This window comes from Balaenoptera borealis (assembly GCF_965194805.1).
Source record: "Balaenoptera borealis genome assembly, chromosome: 18".
In the NCBI taxonomy this organism is placed as follows: domain Eukaryota; kingdom Metazoa; phylum Chordata; class Mammalia; order Artiodactyla; family Balaenopteridae; genus Balaenoptera; species Balaenoptera borealis.
Genome location: NC_138877.1, coordinates 12,329,627 through 12,350,116, shown reverse-complemented (window position 1 = coordinate 12,350,116; position 20,490 = coordinate 12,329,627). Strand labels below are relative to the sequence as shown.

The following is a 20,490-nucleotide window of genomic DNA, read 5'->3' as shown; positions in this document are numbered from 1 at the left end:
TGTAGAGTACACGTAAAATAAATAATGCACCCGTATAATGAATTACGAGTCCATTAAAAATGACTCCAAAAGCAAGATAAAATAACAAATGTGCAAGCTGAAAATCACAGTGTTTGATTATATGAATGTAGCAATTTATTTAATAAATGTTAGCTTTACTTCTAAGTATGCAATAAATAAAAACTGAGTGGTAAAAAAATTATTGGCATATCTTTCACTGCTCCCTTAATATATATTTCTAAGAGTAAAATTAGTAGAACAAGGATCACGGATATTTTTATTCTATGTAAAATGCACATATTTATATTCTCACCCTTCAAAATTTTGCCCAATTTGAAAATTATGGTACAGTTTTGTTTCAATATAAATGTATTTGATTATGAGTAGATTTAAATAAATTTCCCTTATTTGTACTTACATTGCCTTTCTCCCACTAACTGTTCAGCTATTTTTTACATTTTTCCATTGCTGTGATATATTCTTTTAATTGATCTGTAAGAGTTCTTCATTTATTAAGGATTAACTTTTATCACATAAATGTAAATTTTTTCCTGTTTGCATTTTTTCTTTTAATTTTGTTAACATTTTCAGACATGCAGATAAATAAAACTTTAGTCATATCTTTACAACTTCAGTCTTTGATGTTATCATTTAAAACATCTTTTCTTATATTATATAAATAATAATTTTAATTTTCTTGAGTTATGTTCAGTTTCCTTTTTCACTTTAAATTTTAATACATGTGGAATTTATTTAGCATGTTATATGAAATAAGGACATAAATTTATTTTTTTCAATTGGCTACCCCATTTGGTAATACCAATACCACTTGCCAAATAATACTTCCTCTTCCATTTGATTAGAAAAGTTATATTTATTATATATGAAATACTCATACAAATTCCTACCTATTTGTAGACTGTTTATGCTATATGTCTATTCTCGTGTAAGTGGCACAATATCTTAATTATTTTATTTCCTGTGAACATAATTCTTTTCCCTGACAATAAATTGCTAGAGGAAAACTAATACAACATATTTATTTGTAAGATCACCTAAATATTAACTTCTTCTTTTGAAACCTAACGTGAAATAATTAACATAAAGCTTCTACAGCTTCTAGGACAAGCTATGAATAAAAATTTCCTTTCTCTGTTTTAAGTATGTTTATTAATGAAATACATTTTATGGCTACCATCAATATTCAACTTTTTAAAAATTGTTTAGCTTTCTCAATAACTTACCCATTTACTTAACAAATATTTACTGTATGTACTTCCAAGTGCCATGCTAGATATTAGGAATTACCTTCTTCAAGCACACATTCTAATAGACAAACAAATAAATAAATTGTATAAGTGCAAGAAGGAAATAAAGAGGATGCCATGATAAGAAAATAAGGTGGTTGTGGGGTGGAAGCTCCTTAGCTATTAGTAGTCGGGGAAAGCCTCTGTGAGGAGGTGACCTTTAACCAGACACCTGAAGGATAAGTACTCTACAGTCATACAAAAAATAGGGAAAAGAGAGAGCCAAAAACTAGGAACAAAATACAAAGATCACGAGGCAGGAAAGTGCTTGGCATGATTTAAGAACTAAAAGGTAGTTTCATTGTAGTGAGCAAATGCAAGAACCACATGAAATGAAGTTAGGAAGGTAGTGATATTTTATTCTAAATGTTATGAGAAATTTTTATGTCAAAAAGAGACATAATCTCATTTATATTTTAAAATAAACTGCAGCAAAACTATAAAAAATCAAATAAAGATCAGCAAGACAAGGGGCGAGGAAACCACTTTGGAGACGACTGTAGTAATCCAGATAAGTTAGAACTAGAGTAGTCTTGCCACTATAAGTTAAGACATTTTAACTGTTTTGAAAACTATAGGAATCCCTTAGGAATTTTTTGAAAGAAAAATTATTATATTTGTTATATTATAAAATATTTATTATATGAATGTATTATATTAAATATAAATTACATTTCGTTACATTACTTTATTATTTTACATAATAATGTTAATTTAAAACTTGTCATCAGTAACAGACTAAATCAGCGGTCCCCAACTTTTTTTGGCACCAGGGACTGGTTTCGTGGAAGACAATTTTTCCACAGATGGTTGGTGGGGGGCGGTTCAGGTGGTAATGTGAGCGATGGGGAGCGGAGCTGCAGATGAAGCTTCCCTCGCTAGCCTGCCGCTCACCTCACCTCCTGCTGTGTGGCCCAGTTCCTAACAGGCCACGGACCAGTACCGGTCTGTGGCCCGGGAGTTGGGGGCCCCTGGACTAAATGACTAGAGACAAGAAGTCCAAGGAAGAAACTACGCAATACTCCAAGGGCTGAAGGACTATCAAAGATTAAGAAGAAGAGAGAGGCCAAAGAGCTAGTTCAGAATTTTTTAAAAGGCTCAATAACGAGGTGAAAAAAGGCAGTAAAGTGTGAAGGAGTTGAAGAGTAGTCCAGATCAGTCTTCTCAAAACAGAAAATAAAAGCACAAAAGCTTGTAATATTTGACTCCATAGACATAAAATTAAATTTCAATAAATATAATCAGAACAAAGGTAAATTGGGAAAAAAAATACAAAAACTATCCATGTTGTTGACTGAAAGTGTGGGTATAGGTGATCAATCTAGACAAATGTTACTGTACTTGTAACTTTTTTCAGTATACATCATAAATAAACAAAAAGTTTTAAGCAAAGAGCAATTCCTCAGAAGAAATGCCTATATAAACATTCTGAACAAATACTAGGAATATAAATATTTAAAGTTTATAATGTGATGAACTTTTGCTTGTTAACTTATCTAATCCAAGTAGAACTGGCAATACTACTACTCATGGGAATAACATATAGCTAGCCTATTTTTGTTTTATTTTAATTACACGCAGAGTGGAGAAAGCCATGTCACAGAGTTATGTTGATAGAATGAGAACTCAGAGAGCTCAGAATATGTATTCATTTTATACTTTTACCCAAAATGAAACTAGAAATGCTGTATCTTCAAAATATACCCTCAATGTTCATCAATACTCATTTCCAATAATTTATCCCATATAGTTATAATCAAACATAAATTATATTTCAATGAAAGAAATAGATTCCAGATCCATAAATTTTGTATATACGAATCTTCTTTTAATGTAAAATAAAATACAAGACATTCTATCAAATACATAAAATGATAGGAGATAACTTTTCAAGATGAGCAAAATCAAGATCATTCTTAAGATAGAGATACTTCATTGATAATAATTATTATATAATAAATATTAAAATAATTTTTATTAAATTATGCAAGATGTCATAGAAACTGTGTACTTCCAACATTCTAACTTTTATTTTTGTTCTTTCATCTTTTCTGACACTAAAAATACATGTTGCAGTCCTTTCCTGCTTGGAAGTACTAAGTTCATTTAACACAGTTTATATGTCTGACAAAGAGGCCAGTTCTACTAATTTTTAAAGAACGGAATGAAACTGGATTCTTATCCTGTAAAAACACTAAGAATTGACTTTGTATTTCCAACATCATCAACAGAACTTTTCCTCTCAATAACCACTGCATGACAGCACACAGTAACAGTTACTTACTATCACCTTCCATATTATCATATAATTAAAAGAATAGAAAATTTACCACATAGGCCTTAAAGTAATTCAAAATTTTATTATACCACTAAGACCATTATGCAGTTCAGCTAAAATTGTTTCATAGTAAACGTTTCTTGATAAAGAAAGCAGTGCATAGATATTCTGATGCAGGCTCCTTCATCAGGTTAACTACTCCAGAGTATATTCTAGTCACTGCAGTTAACCTTTTGGAACACACTTCTACACAAAACAAATTCCAGACAGCACTCCAATCTAATCTAATCTAATTTAGTCTAATCCTTCTTAGTTTATACAACTCAGAGTTAGATGCCTTTGTAAGCAATAAAGCTGAAAAGAATTTTTCCTTTATTTCATCATTATGTCCAAAGTTTGAACGTTTATGAAAAATATCTGTGCATTCATCAAGTTGTAATAAGAAATACTTTGCTGCTTTATTTGTTCTATAAGTTGTTCTTCCATATCATTAGCCAATGTATGAACTACATTGAATGGTGGTATCATCTGGAGCTCAAGGCCTTCTCTAAAATTACTCCGGTTATTGGAAGAATTCAGTCCCTTGCCGGGAAGTGCTCTCAGCTCCTACAAGGTGATCTCAGGTCTTTGTTGCATGGTCACCTCCATCTCAGCAATGAAGAACTTCCTTTATTTCAGATCCCTCTCACACTTTGAGGCTCTCTCATTTCCTCTTCCAAACCAGCCAGAGAAAACTCTCTGCCTTTACAGGGTTCATGTGATTAGGTCAGAGCTACCTGTATAATCACCTTTTCTTAAAAGCAACTGTGCTAAAAAGATGTGAATCAACTATCAAAGGAGAAGAAGAAAAAAGACAAGACTAAAAGACCCACAAAGCAATGAACCAACCCTTGACTGGTTACAATGGATTGAATAATGTTCCCCCCAAATTCATGTCCCCCCAAAACCTGTGAATATGTCCTTATTTGAAAAAAAAGGGTCTTTGCAGATATAATCAAGTGAAAATGAGGTCAAACTGGATTAGAGTGGGGCCCATGTCCAATATGACTGGTATTCTTACAAAAAGAAGGAAATCTGGACACAGGCACAGAGAGAAGATGGTCATGTGAAGATGGAGACATAGATTGGAGTTGATGCTCACACAAGCCAAGGAAAGCCGAGGATTGCCAGCAACCACCATAAGCTAGGAAGAAACAAGGAAAGATCCTCCCCTAGAGCCCTCAAGGAGAGCACGGCCCTGCTGACACTTTGATTTTGGACTTCTAGCCTCCAAAACTATGAGAGAATACATTTCTGTTTTAAGTCAAAAAAAAAAAAAAAAAGCAACTGTGCTAACATATATAACATAACCCTGTCACAATAGTAAAATCTATCATATTCACTGTCCCAGGGATTATGCAGGGTGCGTACACGGGAAAATCCTGGCGGGGGGGGCATAGTCTGGCTCACCTTTGTTCTGCAGAGACTAAGCTCATGTTAATCTTACCCAGAGACATCATTTTGGCTATTTTATTTTTCATCTCTAAGACTGCAAATTGGTTCTTTTACAAAAATCTTCCATTTTTCTTCACATTATGTTCACTTTTTCTTTTAAATTGAAAAACATCTTGAACATATTTATAATAGATGTTGGAATGCCCTTATCTGACGATTCTGCTATATCTATCCTTTCTGAATCTGTTTCTACTGACTGATTTTTTTCTTCTGCTTATGCATCACATTTTCTTGCTTCTTTGCACATTTAATGATTTTTTATTAGATGCTTAACGTTGAATTTTACATTGTTTGGTGACGAATTTTTTAGTATTCCTTTAAAAAGAGTTGGAATTTTGTTCTGACAGAAATTAAATAACTTATCAGTTTGATGCTTTCGAGGCTTGTTTTTTTCAACTTTTTTGTTGTCATTCCACAGTAGCCTTCATTTTAGGGCTAATTTAGTCCCACTAATAAGACGTGACTCTTCGGCAATCTCCAGTGAATGCCACCACTGTGCATATTATTATACATATAATTAGGCAGCCTTAATTTGCAGATGATACTTAAAGAAATATAATGGAATATAAATATAAAAACTATATTTTGCTCTCAATATCCAGGTATAAATACAACGTATTATATCTTCTTGAAACCTAAGGTGTATAATTGTTTATAAACAATTAGATTAAGGATGGTTATTGTATAACGATTGATGAAATTTAAGAATATCCAAACAGGTCAGGAGATGAGGTTAATATTACCTTTGTAAAATGAGTGGGCAAAGCTCTGCTCAGGAATTAACTTGGCAAGGAATCCATGGTTCAAACTTGGATGAGGGATAGATGGTATGACCACAACTGTGGAGAAAATTATGCAATCAAATTTGAGCCAGCATGTAACAATCTGCAACATGGTCCACTGAAGATCCAAGACAATTCTATATCACTACAACATGCAAACAGTACTAGCAATAAAGACCACGTTTCTGGAGGAAGGAAAGAAATTATGTATTAAGAGAAAGGAAACAATATACTTGTTAAGTAGAGTAATTTTAGCAACAGACACAGAGACATACAAACAGAAGAAAATCAGAACTGGAAGGTTCACTAAAATATTGCTTGCTTTATACATATATGACTGTTGTGCATGTATTAAAAATGAAGAAAGAGTTGATTAACATATAGAGTCTCAGGGTTTTAAATGGTCAAAAGACATAAACTGAAATGGTAGGATAACATTTAATTTGAAGAATAAAGTTAAAAGTAAAAGTATACTACAAAGAAATATCATGTTTACGAACTAAAAATAAATACAGCATGCAACAGCAAAGAATTATAGTTAAATATAATCTGTATTTCCACAACAGTGATAAAAAGTAAATGAGATATGATATGAATATGGAAAACAAAATGCAGAGATTTGACCACTAATTTCTACTCACTTTTAAAAATATTCATTTAATTTGTATATCATATGCATTTATTTAGGAAAGATAATTTCTATTACAAATTAATCCAGTGGTACATGAAATAACCACTGGGTTACTAAGGTCACACTGCAAACAACAGAGAAACAACCTTGATGTAAACACCCAGCAAGAAATGCAATTGATAAAAGGCTCCCCATGATATTAAAATATTAGTTGCCAGAAAATGTGTTTATCACTTCCAAGCAGAGTAGATAAAGCTGATAATGCATGAACTCCTACAACATGAGCATCTTCTATAGATGAGAAAGACAACATGATCCAAAATGGTTCATTGATGTCTAGAAGTCTTTGATTTTAGTTGAAGCAACTTTGGTATAAAGTTTAGAATGTATGTTTGTTTATTATAAATCTCTGACAGAATATTTAGATACTGAAATAACTACACACAATGAAAGAAAGAAAGAAAGAAAGAAAGAAAGAAAGAAAGAAAGAAAGAAAGAAAGAAAGAAAGAAAGAAAGAAAGGAGGAAGGAAAGAAAGAGGGATGCTATCTTTGAACTTGGGTATAAAGATTTATATTTTGGTTTATTGTTGATATTGAACTACTCTATAAGGACCTCCTACTTTCCTATGTTTATAAAGTTTAAAATTATACATTTAAAATATATGAGTTATTTGCATATTAAACAGTAGTATAAATGATTTGTATTAATAAATCGAAAAATTAAAACCAAAACTCTCTGATAAAATGAGAATATAGGAAATATCATTCTACGTTTTTGTGTAATTAAAGAATATTAAATTGGCATTTATATACCACCTACTTATAAATACTTGAGGTGATTATGAATAGAACCAGTTTAAATCTAGATGTAAAATGAAATAAAAAGGAGATAAATGATGATGAAAATTCAAATAATTAGACAAGTATTAAGTACCTGTACTTGTTGGTGAATTTATTTCTTGTCTGATGTTTCTACCTGGTTGGCTTCCAGTTCTTGCAGTCTCTCGCTGGGGTTCTAAAATGTCGCGATACTTGGAAACCATCAGAACCGAAATGAAGTAAACAACAGCTAGAGCTAAGAACTGTGCCTGCTTGCTATCATCCTGCATACAATGAAAAGGCAGTGTTGACACTCAAAACTTTTAAAGTATAAGTTCTTAGAGTACAAGAAACTATTGTTGTTTCATCTTCCTTAAGGAGGCAAAATATGACATTTAACTTTTACTAAAACTTGCTAAGTATACACTGCTGTTTAATAAGTATCATCTAAGTAGAGATAAAAAACTCCATAAATATATCATCTGATTTACAGGTTGGAATGTAATTTCAAAAAATGAGAATGTTAAGATTTTGCTGAATATGGCACAAAAGTTTATTCTTTGTCCTCTCCCCTACTAGTATCTATTACTTCCATAACAACGGAGAATACATATTTATAAGATATGCAGATAGCACAAGCTTGAAAAGAATAATTTAACGTCTGAATAAAAAAAGACAAGAGTTTCAAATAGACCAAAATAGATTAAATTTGTTCTGAAATATTATGAATTTACTATTTCATACTCTGTGGGTAACAGACAGCTTTTATATATATAGTTTTTCCTTAAAGACCTAATTTTTTATCTCATGTGGTTTTGAAATTAAGACAACTAAAAATGACTATTGATTCGTAAAAATTTCAAAAGTTAAGTAGAAATCTTACTATAATTTCTACAATTGACTGTAAAATATAGCAACTGTAAAATACTTCCAAATTTTGGATATTATTTAAAATGAAAAAAAAAGTGTACCTTAGAATTTACGAAATACGGTGGTAAAAAAGAGAGTGCTTTGCAAAGATCTGCCTTGGGATTCTGACTCTACCTCACACTAGCTGTGTGATCTTAATGTTTCTGAGTCTTAGCTTTCTCTTAACCTTTTACTGAAAGCTGAGGTAATATATATTAAGTGTCTGATACACAGTATAAACTCAGTGAACACAAATTATGTTACCTCCATGATGTTTGGAAGGTACACCTGGGAACACTAATTCCCCTCTTTCAGGAATAAAGCTAATAAGCACCACTGTTGGGTTATCCAGTATAGTTACAAAACATCTATAGATACTAGAAAAATTATGATAATCCACCACAATAACCTGATGCAGAATTTACTAACAATTTAAATGCAATGTCACACTTAACATAAACCCCTTCTATGTCAGGTTCGAATGGGTCTCTTGGAGATGAAGACATACTCCATGTTTAAATCATCTATCATTTAAAAAAAATTCTTTCCACAACATGTTTTTTTTCAGGATGAATAATTCCCATTTCTAAATGGTTAAACTATTAGTAATTTTTTTCCCAAGTCCAAATTCAAGTCCAGATTATAGAGTTTCTCACAGCATGATTTTTATACTATTATATGTTTTATCTCCTATTTTTAAAAATTCCTTTATTTTTTATAAACTACAAAAGCAATACAGGTTTACTATAGAAAATACAAAAAAAATACAAAATAAAAACTGTTTACCTAGAGATAATCACTGGTAGCACTTGGGTACTTTTTTCCAGACTTTTTAAAAAAAGAATAAAGGTGAACATGTGCATGTATGTACACTTGGCATACAAATGTAATATTTGCGTAGTATAAGTATTTTTGCATACTGCTGCTTTCCCTTAAAATATATCATGAGCATTTTACATGTCACTAAGTTTCCCTCAAAAATAAGATGTTAATAGCTGCACAGTTTCTTGTTAAATGAATATACTATGATCTATTAAGCTCTATATTGGATATTTATAATGTTGTCAATTTTCCTGAAGGCAACTCTGATGAGCACATGAGCTTAAATAGCTTGAGTAGAACCACTGGGTAATAAGCATCAATATTTATAAGAATTTTAACACATGTTGGTACAGAGCTTTCCCAAAAGTTTATTCAACTTCTATTCCTACCAGTGATAAGTCACAGCACATGTTTCAATGCATCCTTGTAATGACAGGTAGTATTATTTAAATTTTTTAGTTTATTTAATGGTAAAATATTTATCTCACTCTTGTTTTAAATTTGCATTTCTTTGACTACTGGTTATACTGACTTTTAAATCATATGTTTGTTACCTTATTTTCATATTTTATATCCACTGCCTATTTTTCTGTTGGTATGGTTGTAATTTTCTTAGTGATTTATAAGCACTGATATATAAGAGTGAGAATTTTTCTATCATGTATTCCTACCATGCAGTATTATGCTGTATGACTTAAATATATTTTAACCTCTTTCTCAAGTACAAAGTATTCTATCCAATTTATTATTAAATGTAAATTTAAAACATAAACTTCCTTCTATGTTTCATAAATCATCAATTAAAATAAGAAAAATAGAATCAAAAATGGCTGATAAATAGCAACTATACTAAGGGGTACTGCCAATATTGCGTCTGCCGTGAAATGCTGTGTATGTTTCTACACAATTTGTGGAAAGGCCAATGTTATCTATACTTACTTTGAATAAGTGATCATATAATTGGAGGGTTCCATGAAACCGCTTCCTTAAGCTATCTTTTCAATAAGCTTTATTAAGCAACCTTTCTAACTCAAATTCCCATTGATATCTATATTTTAAAATGCAGATTCTTATCTCAAAAGTAACTGCCCCCCAAACGTAACTGCCAATAACACCTTAATGAATTAATCCCTTTTATCCATAATACAAGGAACATTGATATTAGCAAAATATTCAGTACCTAGAGATGGAGCAAGGAATACTAAAATACAGAAGTAGGTGATTCAAGATAAAGTCAACTATAATTTTCAAAGTTATCCCTATTCTTAGTATCCATACAAATTAAATAAAAATTTAACATCATTAAAAAAAATAACAGGAGTAGGTGATTCAAGATAAAGTCAACTATAATTTTCAAAGTTATCCCTATTCTTAGTATCCATACAAATTAAATAAAAATTTAACATCATTAAAAAAAATAACATATCAATAAGCTTTCAGATAAAGCTAAGCTCTACCATTTTACAAACAGAAGCATGTTATATACCTACAATCCCTGACACTAGGACATTTAGTTTTAATATGCAGCTTTCTTATAGAATTTAAATTATTTTACACAAATGACAGTGGAAAGTTTTTTCCTGGGAAATCAAGCAGGCATAACTTACCACATCCCGAAAGACAACTGCACGAAGGCGATTGATATCAACATCCTGAAGTAGTCTATCGGGATCCTTAATCGGAGAAAGGTTACCTGGAACATTCTCTAGTGGAGTCTTAAAAAAAAAAGAGAAAGAATTGTGAAAAAATAGTATAATACAGAAACTTATATAGTAGTATAATTTCTAATACCTTTAATTTAGTCATTAAACTGGCCACATTCTTTACCTCCTCTCTTCATTGAACAACATTTATTGACAACAATATGCTATTACAAGGCACTTTTTCTGTTCTCTTCTACTCCTGTCATGGTTTCGCTTACTAGTGTTCTTATTCTTTATCAGCATAGCTATCGCTATAGACAAAGAAAGGCTAGAAGATTATGGCATAAAAAATATTAATCTTATACTCTGGGCTCAAATCTCTGCTGTGTGACCTCAAGTTTGTTAGTAAATTTTTCTGAGCCTCACATTGCCTACCTCTAGTTAATAAGTCTCTTTAAGTCATCACGTTCACTTATCCATCATGCTTTTATAATGTATGAAATTATTATGTTACATTATTACATGAGATTTCATATGTGAAAGCATTTCATGATCTACAAAATGTTAGAAAGGTGAGCAAAAAGAAAACTTTAGTCGTGGCCTTAATATTAAAGCTGAAAGACATTAAAGATCATTACCACCAAAATCCTTTTTATAGCTGAAGACACAAAAATCCACATTTTAGGTAACATGTCACATAGCAAACTTGCAAGACAGCAAAGATCCCTGAAACTCAATCTAGTACTTTTTCACTTACAAAGTATGTTAAGAATTGTGTGGATTAAATTAGATAATGTATGTAAAGTACCAAATACAACTCCTGCATATAAAGTAACCTGTTACTCTAATTAATAATAAATAAGTCTCCTTCTGTTTCTCTGTAAACCTCAATTATTCTATTTCACTCTTAAGATGTTTGACTCCTTTGCAGCACAGAATAGGGAAAAGAGTATGGTATTTGAAGGTTGATAATTATTTGGCTTCCATTACAATTCCAAAACTAACCAGCTATATAACCTTAGGTGAGATACTTAACCTCTCTGAACCTCAGCTTTAATATGTAAAAATAGGCTAATAATCTTTAACAGAGAATGATTAAAGAAATAATATACTGTTCATAGCATACATGAAAACTTAGTATATATTTTAATTTATATACTATTCTACAGTTTACAAAGTACTTCTATGTCCATAATTTAATTTGAGACATTTTTATAGGAAAAGCTTGTATTACTGCTCCTTTTTAGAAAGTATAAAAAATGAGGTGCAAAGTAACCATGTGGCTAATACAAGTTCACTCAGGTTAGTAACACACCAAAATTAACTAAGGTTTACTTACTCAAGTGCCACATTAAAAATGAATAAAAATAGGGAAGAAAAAAAAAAAAACTCTCTCCATTGATTCTCTATTCTGAAACGTGTTTTCTCACCAAGTCAACTTTCCCCCTAATATTTCTATATCCATCACTTATAATCCATCTTTCATTGTCAAGGTTCTTGCTAGAGAGACACTGACTAGCTCAACTAAATTACTATGGATTTCCCTCTCACTGAGCTTTTTTGTCCATGTTCTACAATCAGTGTACTACTTGGCTTGACAGGCTTGAAATGTTCCCTATCATCTTCTGAACTAAGTACAGACACCTTTAAGATCTAAGCTCTCAAAAATACTAATTTATTTATTCATTTCATGATATATATATTGAATGGCTAACTCCTAGAAAGAGGAAGGGAATTAGTATTAATTGAATGTTCACTGCATTTCTGGAATTATGAAGTACTTTAACGCATTACTGCTTTTTATTTAATTCATACAAACACCTTATACATTAAGAGAGATATATATATATATATATATATATTCATTTTAAAGACTGGAAAACTGTCTTCCAGTCTTTAAAATGAAAAACGGAGGCACAAGAGACTAAGGAATGTGTCTTGGTTTATACAAGAGACTAAGGAATGTGTCTTGTTTCATAAAACCAGTAAGTGGTAGAGCCAGGACACAAACTCAGAACTGTTTGATTCTAGAGTTTGTGCTGTGCGATATACGCTCTGTAATTATAAAGATGTATAAGATACGAACATGCCCTCAAGTAACATACAGTCTCCTGTGCCTACACAAATAACATGAAGCATGACTGCTGATGTGTTTCTATTTAATTTTCTAAGCAGTGAAGAGCTTTGTGGAGACTTGTCAGCAATAAAATAATATATGGTCTAATTATTTTAGGAATGTGTCTCTAACAGTAGTGAAAAAGAAAGACGCTACCTACAGATAGACTAAATGTGTGGCTGTTCTGCCTGAAAACTGCAAAAGTTTGAAGCCATAGAACTTTTTAAATGAATTAAACTTTTACTTCATGCCTTCATTTATTGAACCTTCATTGTTTCAGTATCAAACATCTAATTACAAGTACCGTGAGTGACAAGAGACATACCAGGTTTTATGAAAATATCAAACAGAGGAACTTCCCCTAGACTGGGTTGGCGGTGACGGTATTAGAAAACATTTTCCTCAGAGAGTTGAACTTAAGCTAAAGCCAAGAGTGGAATAGAGTCACTGGGGTGAAAAATAAGGATGGACATTTCAAGAAAGGGGAAGCTATGTGTAAGTCTAAAGGTTAAAACAAATTCTGATGAACTACATGAAGTCTACAGTGTGACTAAAATAAAATAGTAATAAATAAACAAGATAAAATAGTAAAAGCAAGGGTAAGGGATTCCAAGTTGTAGCTGAAGTAAGCAACAGTCAAGCATGCAGGACCTAAAAGTCACGTTACTGAAACTCTGAAGTGATGCAAATGGTCAGTTGAACATACAATAAATAGAGCTAATTTAGAATGATAATCACTGCTGCATTCCGAAATACTGTACACCATTCATCCATTTCATGGGCATTCAATATCTTTTTGTTGACTATCATGGGAATTCTATCCCCAAAAGCATATCCATTTAAAAAGCGCATTATTCATATACTGAACTCTGTGAAAATATATGTAACTATTAAAAATAGTAATAATTCAGAACTTTTCAGTGCTATGAATTGCTATAATCCTTATAAGAACCCTACGAGGTAGAAATTATTAGTATCTTCATTGAGTAACCAAAAATTACCAGTCTCAGAGAGGTTAAGTAATCTTGATAATACAATTCTGAAGAAGAGAAGCCAGGACCAGAGCCTCCATCTGCCTGATTATCAAGCGATACCATGTCACTTTGTTCTCATGAACTTAAAAAAAAATTTTTTAAGGTACATTATATTTAACATAGAAAATGTTTAATTACCTTGGAAGCTGCTGTGGCAGTCACACCTTGGGGAGCTTCTTGAGGTTTACTGCTTGCATGGGAAGGTTTGTTCCCCCTGTCTCTCTGTCTCTGCCGACATTCTAAACAGTTTCTCACAGCAACACAGCAAACTATTTTAAAAAATGAAAGCATATTATTGATGTAAATTGCTGACTTTGACGCGTTTTAAAAAATCACTTGGTTCTATTTTTTCTTTCTTTCCACTTTCTCCATCCCATTATTATTCTTAAAATCAACCAGATCAATAAATATTGTTTTAAATTAGGAAACACAGTAATGAGAAGTATACATAAAACATTCATGTAGTTAAAAAATAAAAACAAATTACCCATAAACTACCAACCAGCTGAAGAAACAGAATACTACAGGGTCTTTGAAGCTCCCAATATATCCTTCCTTATTCTCTCCCCTTCCAACCTTCAAAATTCTGAAATTTATGGATCAATTAAAATTTTTTTAAAACTTATTCATATTTGATGATTTTTTAAATAATAAGTCTTCTGCCCTTAAGTTGACTATCTTGGTGACTATATAGAGTACAGCTCCCCATTTCAGGCAATAACAGTGTACATCCATATAGTCAGGCCTCACAAGTCCCAATATCGACCTATTTTCATGGTGGGAACGTCACCTTTGTCAACAAGCATTCAATAAGTACATGCTTTCTATTCACTTACTTATTTTAAGAAGCAGTAAAGCATAGTAATAAACAGTACAGATTTTGGAATCAGGCCAAAGTTTGAATCCTGGCTCTGCCACTTATGGGCTGTGTGATCTTGGGCCAGCTGCTTAAACTATCTGTGCCTCAGTCTCCTCATGGTAAAATGAGTATAAACACAGTAACTTCCTTAGAGGACTGTTATGAGGATTAACTGAATCAATATATGAAAAGTGCTTAGAACAGTAAACAGCACATACATATAATTGTTTGCTTCATTATTATTCACTTATAAAACTTTCCTGTGGATGATAAAAAAACAAATCTGCTAAGAATTATCAGGATAAAAATGAAATCAGCAGTAAAGCTTTGGAATATATTCAGAAATAAAAGTTCAGAATAACCAAATAAATGCAGTTTTCAAGATATCCGGGCATTTAAAAAAATATTTCTCTTTCTAACAAAGTTCAATCTGTAAGCTATTGTTAAATATCAATGGAAATGTCCATGATGGCCCACAGTAATTATTCCACACCTCTTGGCTGACAGAGAGATCTCCATGTGGTCAATCTTTCCCTTATAATGGAGATGAAATGACTCCTCTCAGGAAAATACAAAAATACAAAACATTAAAAAGTACATTTATTCCACCATTCTTTTTTTTTTTTTTTTTTAATTTATTTTTATTTTTGGCTGTGTTGGGTCTTCGTTTCTGTGCGAGAGCTTTCTCTAGTTGCGGCAAGCGGGGGCCACTCTTCATCGCGGTGCGCAGGCCTCTCACTATCGCGGCCTCTCTTGTTGCGGAGCACAGGCTCCAGACGCGCAGGCTCAGTAATTGTGGCTCACGGGCCCAGCTGCTCCGCGGCACGTGGGATTCTCCCAGACCAGGGCTCGAACCCGTGGTCCCTGCATTAGCAGGCAGATTCTCAACCACTGTGACACCAGGGAAGCCCTATTCCACCATTCTTAAATCAAGTTCTTATTCCATCCTTGGATTAGAAACAACTTCTCCCCTGCAACTATATATATATATATATATATATATATATATATATATGTAGATTTTTACATAATTTTAAAAATTATGGATAAAAAGAATACATATCAAGACTGTCCACCCTATCAAACGCCTTAATTTCTCATGTCCTCCCTCTTCACACTTTAAGGCAAGTATGAAAATAGTAGCCATTTTGGTCTGAAAACAGTAGTTGTCTGGTCCCCTGTAAAGCCTAAATAGTATAAATAATTTTTCCCTTTAAAAAAGGTACGAGATGTAAGAATGATTCCTGCCTAAGGAGCTGGTCTAAATTTACTAAGAGTTTTCAGGACTAAATTTTATTTGCAACACAAGATAGAGGCAAAAAAAAAATCATAGGTATAGTAATGTTTATTAGTGTTAATGTTTATTAGTGTTATTAGGTACACTAATGTTTATTAATGTTGACTGTGCATTCTGAGAAACAGTGAGATTGGCATGGTCAATTTTATCCTTTAGCATTATGTGTATAAAACTAGTCGTTGGTTTTCTGATACATTTGTGGGCCCAGGACAACTATCCTCTGTATTAGTTTACCAAAAATAAGGATTCATAAATAGATTTACATTAAAATCACTTCAGTGAAAAAGGTTATTGTCCAACTGATTCTGAAACAACTCAAAATATATTTGACTTTATTTCAAATTAGAATCCATTAAAGATCAATTCCATGAAATCTCCAATGTGAAGATACTGTAATTTTTTAATTTAGTAATTCTGAAGAATTACAAAATAATCTCTACATTACATAATCATCAAATTGTATCATTAATACTTTATGTATCACAGAGTATCAAAAAGTAATCTGTAGTTATTTAACATGCACCGTTATTCTTAACAGACTTACCTAGCCTTAGGCACTGTCGCATTAAACCACCAGAAGACATGTTTTTTTCAGCTTCAATCTCACTAAAATTTAGAGAGCTGGCAAATACAAGTACATCAACCATAGCCATCAATCGACTGAGGAAAGTTACTGCTGTCTCAGCTGACATGCCTTGTGTCACTTCAATATTTTCCAATTCCGTCTTTAAAAAAGTAGAAGATTTAAATCTTGCTTAAAACTTGGAAATATAATACATGTACATACATACTGCAGGTTAACAGTAGTTTAGTTATTTTGTAAACAAAATAAGTTATAAATCATAAACTAATTCCATATATCACAAGAGCTAGTTATCAAATTTAATTAGCTTACCTATGAATTATCTTTAAATAAAGGAAAAATCTATTTTTAAAATCAATGTTAGATTTCAATATCATTACTTGTAAAAACTACATTCCAAACTTAAGATCATTTCATAAAGATATTTAGAAGTAATCACATGTATATATTTATACTAGTTTTGTTCTATTTTATTAGTTAACAAAGACATAAAACTCATATTTCTTTCCTAAAATCCTCATTCTCATTTATAAAAATATATGTGCTAATTTTTCTTTCCTATAAATGTATGATGAGCAATAGGGAAGATATGTGGTGCTTTCATTTGACATCAAAGGGAGACAACTGTCAAATTATGACACTTTCTTATCCATTTCAGAATAAAGTGAAACCACTAGGTATCTTGTATGAACAATAAAAATCTAGGGTAAAAATACTCAAGATCATTAATTCCTCTACCGATATTAATTTGTGACACTAGCAATAAGAAGAATCAGTAGCGTTCTAGACCGGTGAAGCTGTACTTTCACTACACTATTGTCTATGGTAAAATATAATTTCCTGCTTTGAAAGGGAATGGTACAAAGCATTGTGTTTCGTTAAGATGTATAACTCTGTATTTTGTAAGCAATAGCAACATCTCTTATTTTATTTTTCATTGTGCATTACATAACATTTTAATTATTTTGGTTCATTATGACTAGACCTCATTTTCTCAGTGCCTCAAAATCAGAGAAAAGTAAGGAATGCTTTATAAATAAAAAGTACTACTGTTTAAATTTTCTGAAAATGGGCACACTAGCCATATGGATTAACCTTACTTCTGCACCAAATGATAAATTCAACTACAAGGTAAGCATATATTATAGGTATCTGCTTCTATTTAATGCTCCACTTGACATTATTTATACCCATCATTCTACCTAGACATATCCCTACTCACATTAACATGGAAATGTCAGCAGGAAACACTGATTAAAAAACGACCTTTTAAACACTTCTTGTGTACAACATGGGTAAGAAAAGAGACAGCTGGCTACTGCAAGCACTTATATAACTAAACGATTATAAATGGAGTATAAAATGTAACAACCTTTCTCCCTTCTATTTAACATCAAAATAGTGTTAAAATCATTCTCTCTAAGAGGAGCTTGGAAACAGACAAAAATTTTTTTTTCAATTGTTGATTTACAACATTATGCCAATTCGGTATCCATGACCTAAAGAAATGATTAATTCATTACTTGGATTTTTTAAATAAAGATTCCTCATTTGCTAGCACTTCACTGATATACAGCATCATTTCATAGCGTGAATTAAAAATCGGTGACCACAACACAATTGTTTATAATAAAAGTTTAAAAATTAATTTTATATAAAACCTCCTTTTAAAATATCAGTTATCAACATAAGTGTTTTATAATGGAATGGGAGATCTGGCCATTGCTTAAGTCCATTAAGTATTCTGAAAACTTTTCAAAATATTAGAATTTTAGGATATCTATAGATGTACTCTCAAAGAAATTCATCATTTTGAATTACTAAAATTATGGGAACTCTAACTCATTTTATTAGTTAATGATCTTATTTTGAAGTATTTTGGGGTGTACAAGGCTTAAGCTTCAAAATGTTTTCATTTTTAAAGAGTAAATTATAAACACAAATTATAAACAGAATTATTAATCATCCATGAAATTTGCCAAACTGTTATTTTTGACTAAAGAAAATAAAATTTTAAACTAAAAAGCATTCTTAACCAATAACCTAAAAGGGAGTTCTTATTAATTCTATGTAATAGTAATTTATAAATATGATGAAATGTTATATAAACATCATAACATAGGTTTAAAAATAAAGATCACCCAGATATGATTATTATTAAATCTTAACATATATTCCAACCAATTTCCTTTCTTTGGAACCAGTTAAAATCTGATTGTACATATGACTGAAATATTATTGTTTTCATTATATTCTGATAGCTTAGTCTAAAGATTAGTGTGAATAATAAAACAGTAATTCATCAGTGCACTGAGAAAATAATCCTTCTAATGAATCTTTTAAATATACCAAAGATATGCCTAATGTTAAAAGATGGTATGGAAACTCAAAATATAACCAAGTCAAAAATTTCATAAATAAGCAAAAATAAAATTTAAAACTGAAAACCTGAAAACCTGAAAATTACTGAAGTAATACTAACCTTAGAACCCTGGACATGCATTAGACAAAACAGACAACAGACCAAAAAAGTACAAGAAAAGCAAATTATTAAAATTAAATGAAAATACAATGTAAAATTGAAACACAAAATAATATATTAAAAATTATATTTGATTATTTTATTAAAAGCAACAATTCTCAGAAGAGATATTCATTTTATAAATTACATATGATTAAGATTAAATATCAAATAGACTTCTATTTTTTTCATTAGAGTAATTGCCCAAATAATATATGTGTAAATATAGTTCATATATTAGAAATGATGCATACTCTATTTTACAAAATAAGTTATCTTTTCCTAGAAGATGACCAAGGAAACATTTTAATAACTAAACTAACAATGTCTCTGTAAAAGCCCGAGCTCACTACCAGTTTAAGCAGAAATGACTTAGGAAAATAAACTGTACCAACCTTCCATAATTTTTATTAAGGAATCATGCTATTTTGTTTCCTAAAATATTTGGAGCCATTCTTATAGAACAAAATCCCCAGTAATTAATAAGATAATAAAATATTTGAGTGATTCTAACTTAAAAACCACTTTCCCTTGCTAGAAAAGAACTTACTGATACACTAAATGAGGTCACATGTGAACTAAGATAATTTCATAGATTTTGTACTAAGTTTCAGAGTATTATTAAGAATTATATTCAGTACATTAAAAATTTTTGGATAGAATTAAGTTTCATAATAAAAGTCAACAACTATTCTTATTCTTTGATTTCTGACATTATATGTGAGCATAAATTTCAAAATAAACTATTTTCAAATAGTATAGGAGAACATATAAAAGCACCCTGAGAATACTAAAATATAATCAGTGTTATGAGATAAACAAAACACAAAGAAAATTAGTAGTTTTTCCAAATCTATTAGCTATATTTTCTAATAATGGTAAGAAAATATAAATTAAAATTAAGTCCTTGTCATCATTTTTTGACATAAAAAGTTCCTCTTCTTTCTCAGGATTATGAAACTATTAGGAAAGCCAGCAATACCAGTCTCTATTATTTTTCTATCAAAAGAGAAAATGAAACCATACGTGACACTGAATGAAATTCTAAACATTCAGTGTTCTGGATGGTTGACCAAAATGGTCAACTTAAAATCATTAAGTGATTATGCAATTTGCAGTTGATCCATGTTCTTTGTTTATCTTCATTTTTTTCTCCAATTCCTTGCTTTCATTCATGACCAACTTGAGCAATGTATAGAAAATAAATGAGAGGATGCAACTGACTAGTCATAGAAACATTAACTTCAAAACCTCAACAACAAAAATAATGCTCCTGCCCCAAATCAAAGACTGGTCAACCTACATACGAAGAGTTCTATTTTTTTCCCCTGACTACGTAAGTTAAAACTATTGTTCTAATTTAGAGACTTGAAACTATGTAATTTATTTTCTAT

At 31.2% G+C, this 20,490-nt stretch overlaps 1 protein-coding gene across 8 annotated transcripts in view; it reads right to left on the bottom strand.

The window, feature by feature from the left end:
• Nucleotides 1–20,490, bottom strand: part of NBEA (neurobeachin) — a 608,086-nt gene that overhangs the window by 401,835 nt on the left and 185,761 nt on the right. For all 8 annotated transcript variants that reach the window (XM_082365247.1, XM_082365248.1, XM_082365251.1 and 5 more), the window contains 5 exons: nt 16,537–16,717; nt 13,975–14,105; nt 10,651–10,758; nt 7,428–7,596; nt 5,823–5,918 (listed from right to left, as the gene is read on the bottom strand). In XM_082365247.1, coding sequence (XP_082221373.1) covers nt 5,823–5,918; nt 7,428–7,596; nt 10,651–10,758; nt 13,975–14,105; nt 16,537–16,717 — 685 coding nt within the window. The remainder of the gene's footprint in view (nt 1–5,822; nt 5,919–7,427; nt 7,597–10,650; nt 10,759–13,974; nt 14,106–16,536; nt 16,718–20,490) is intronic.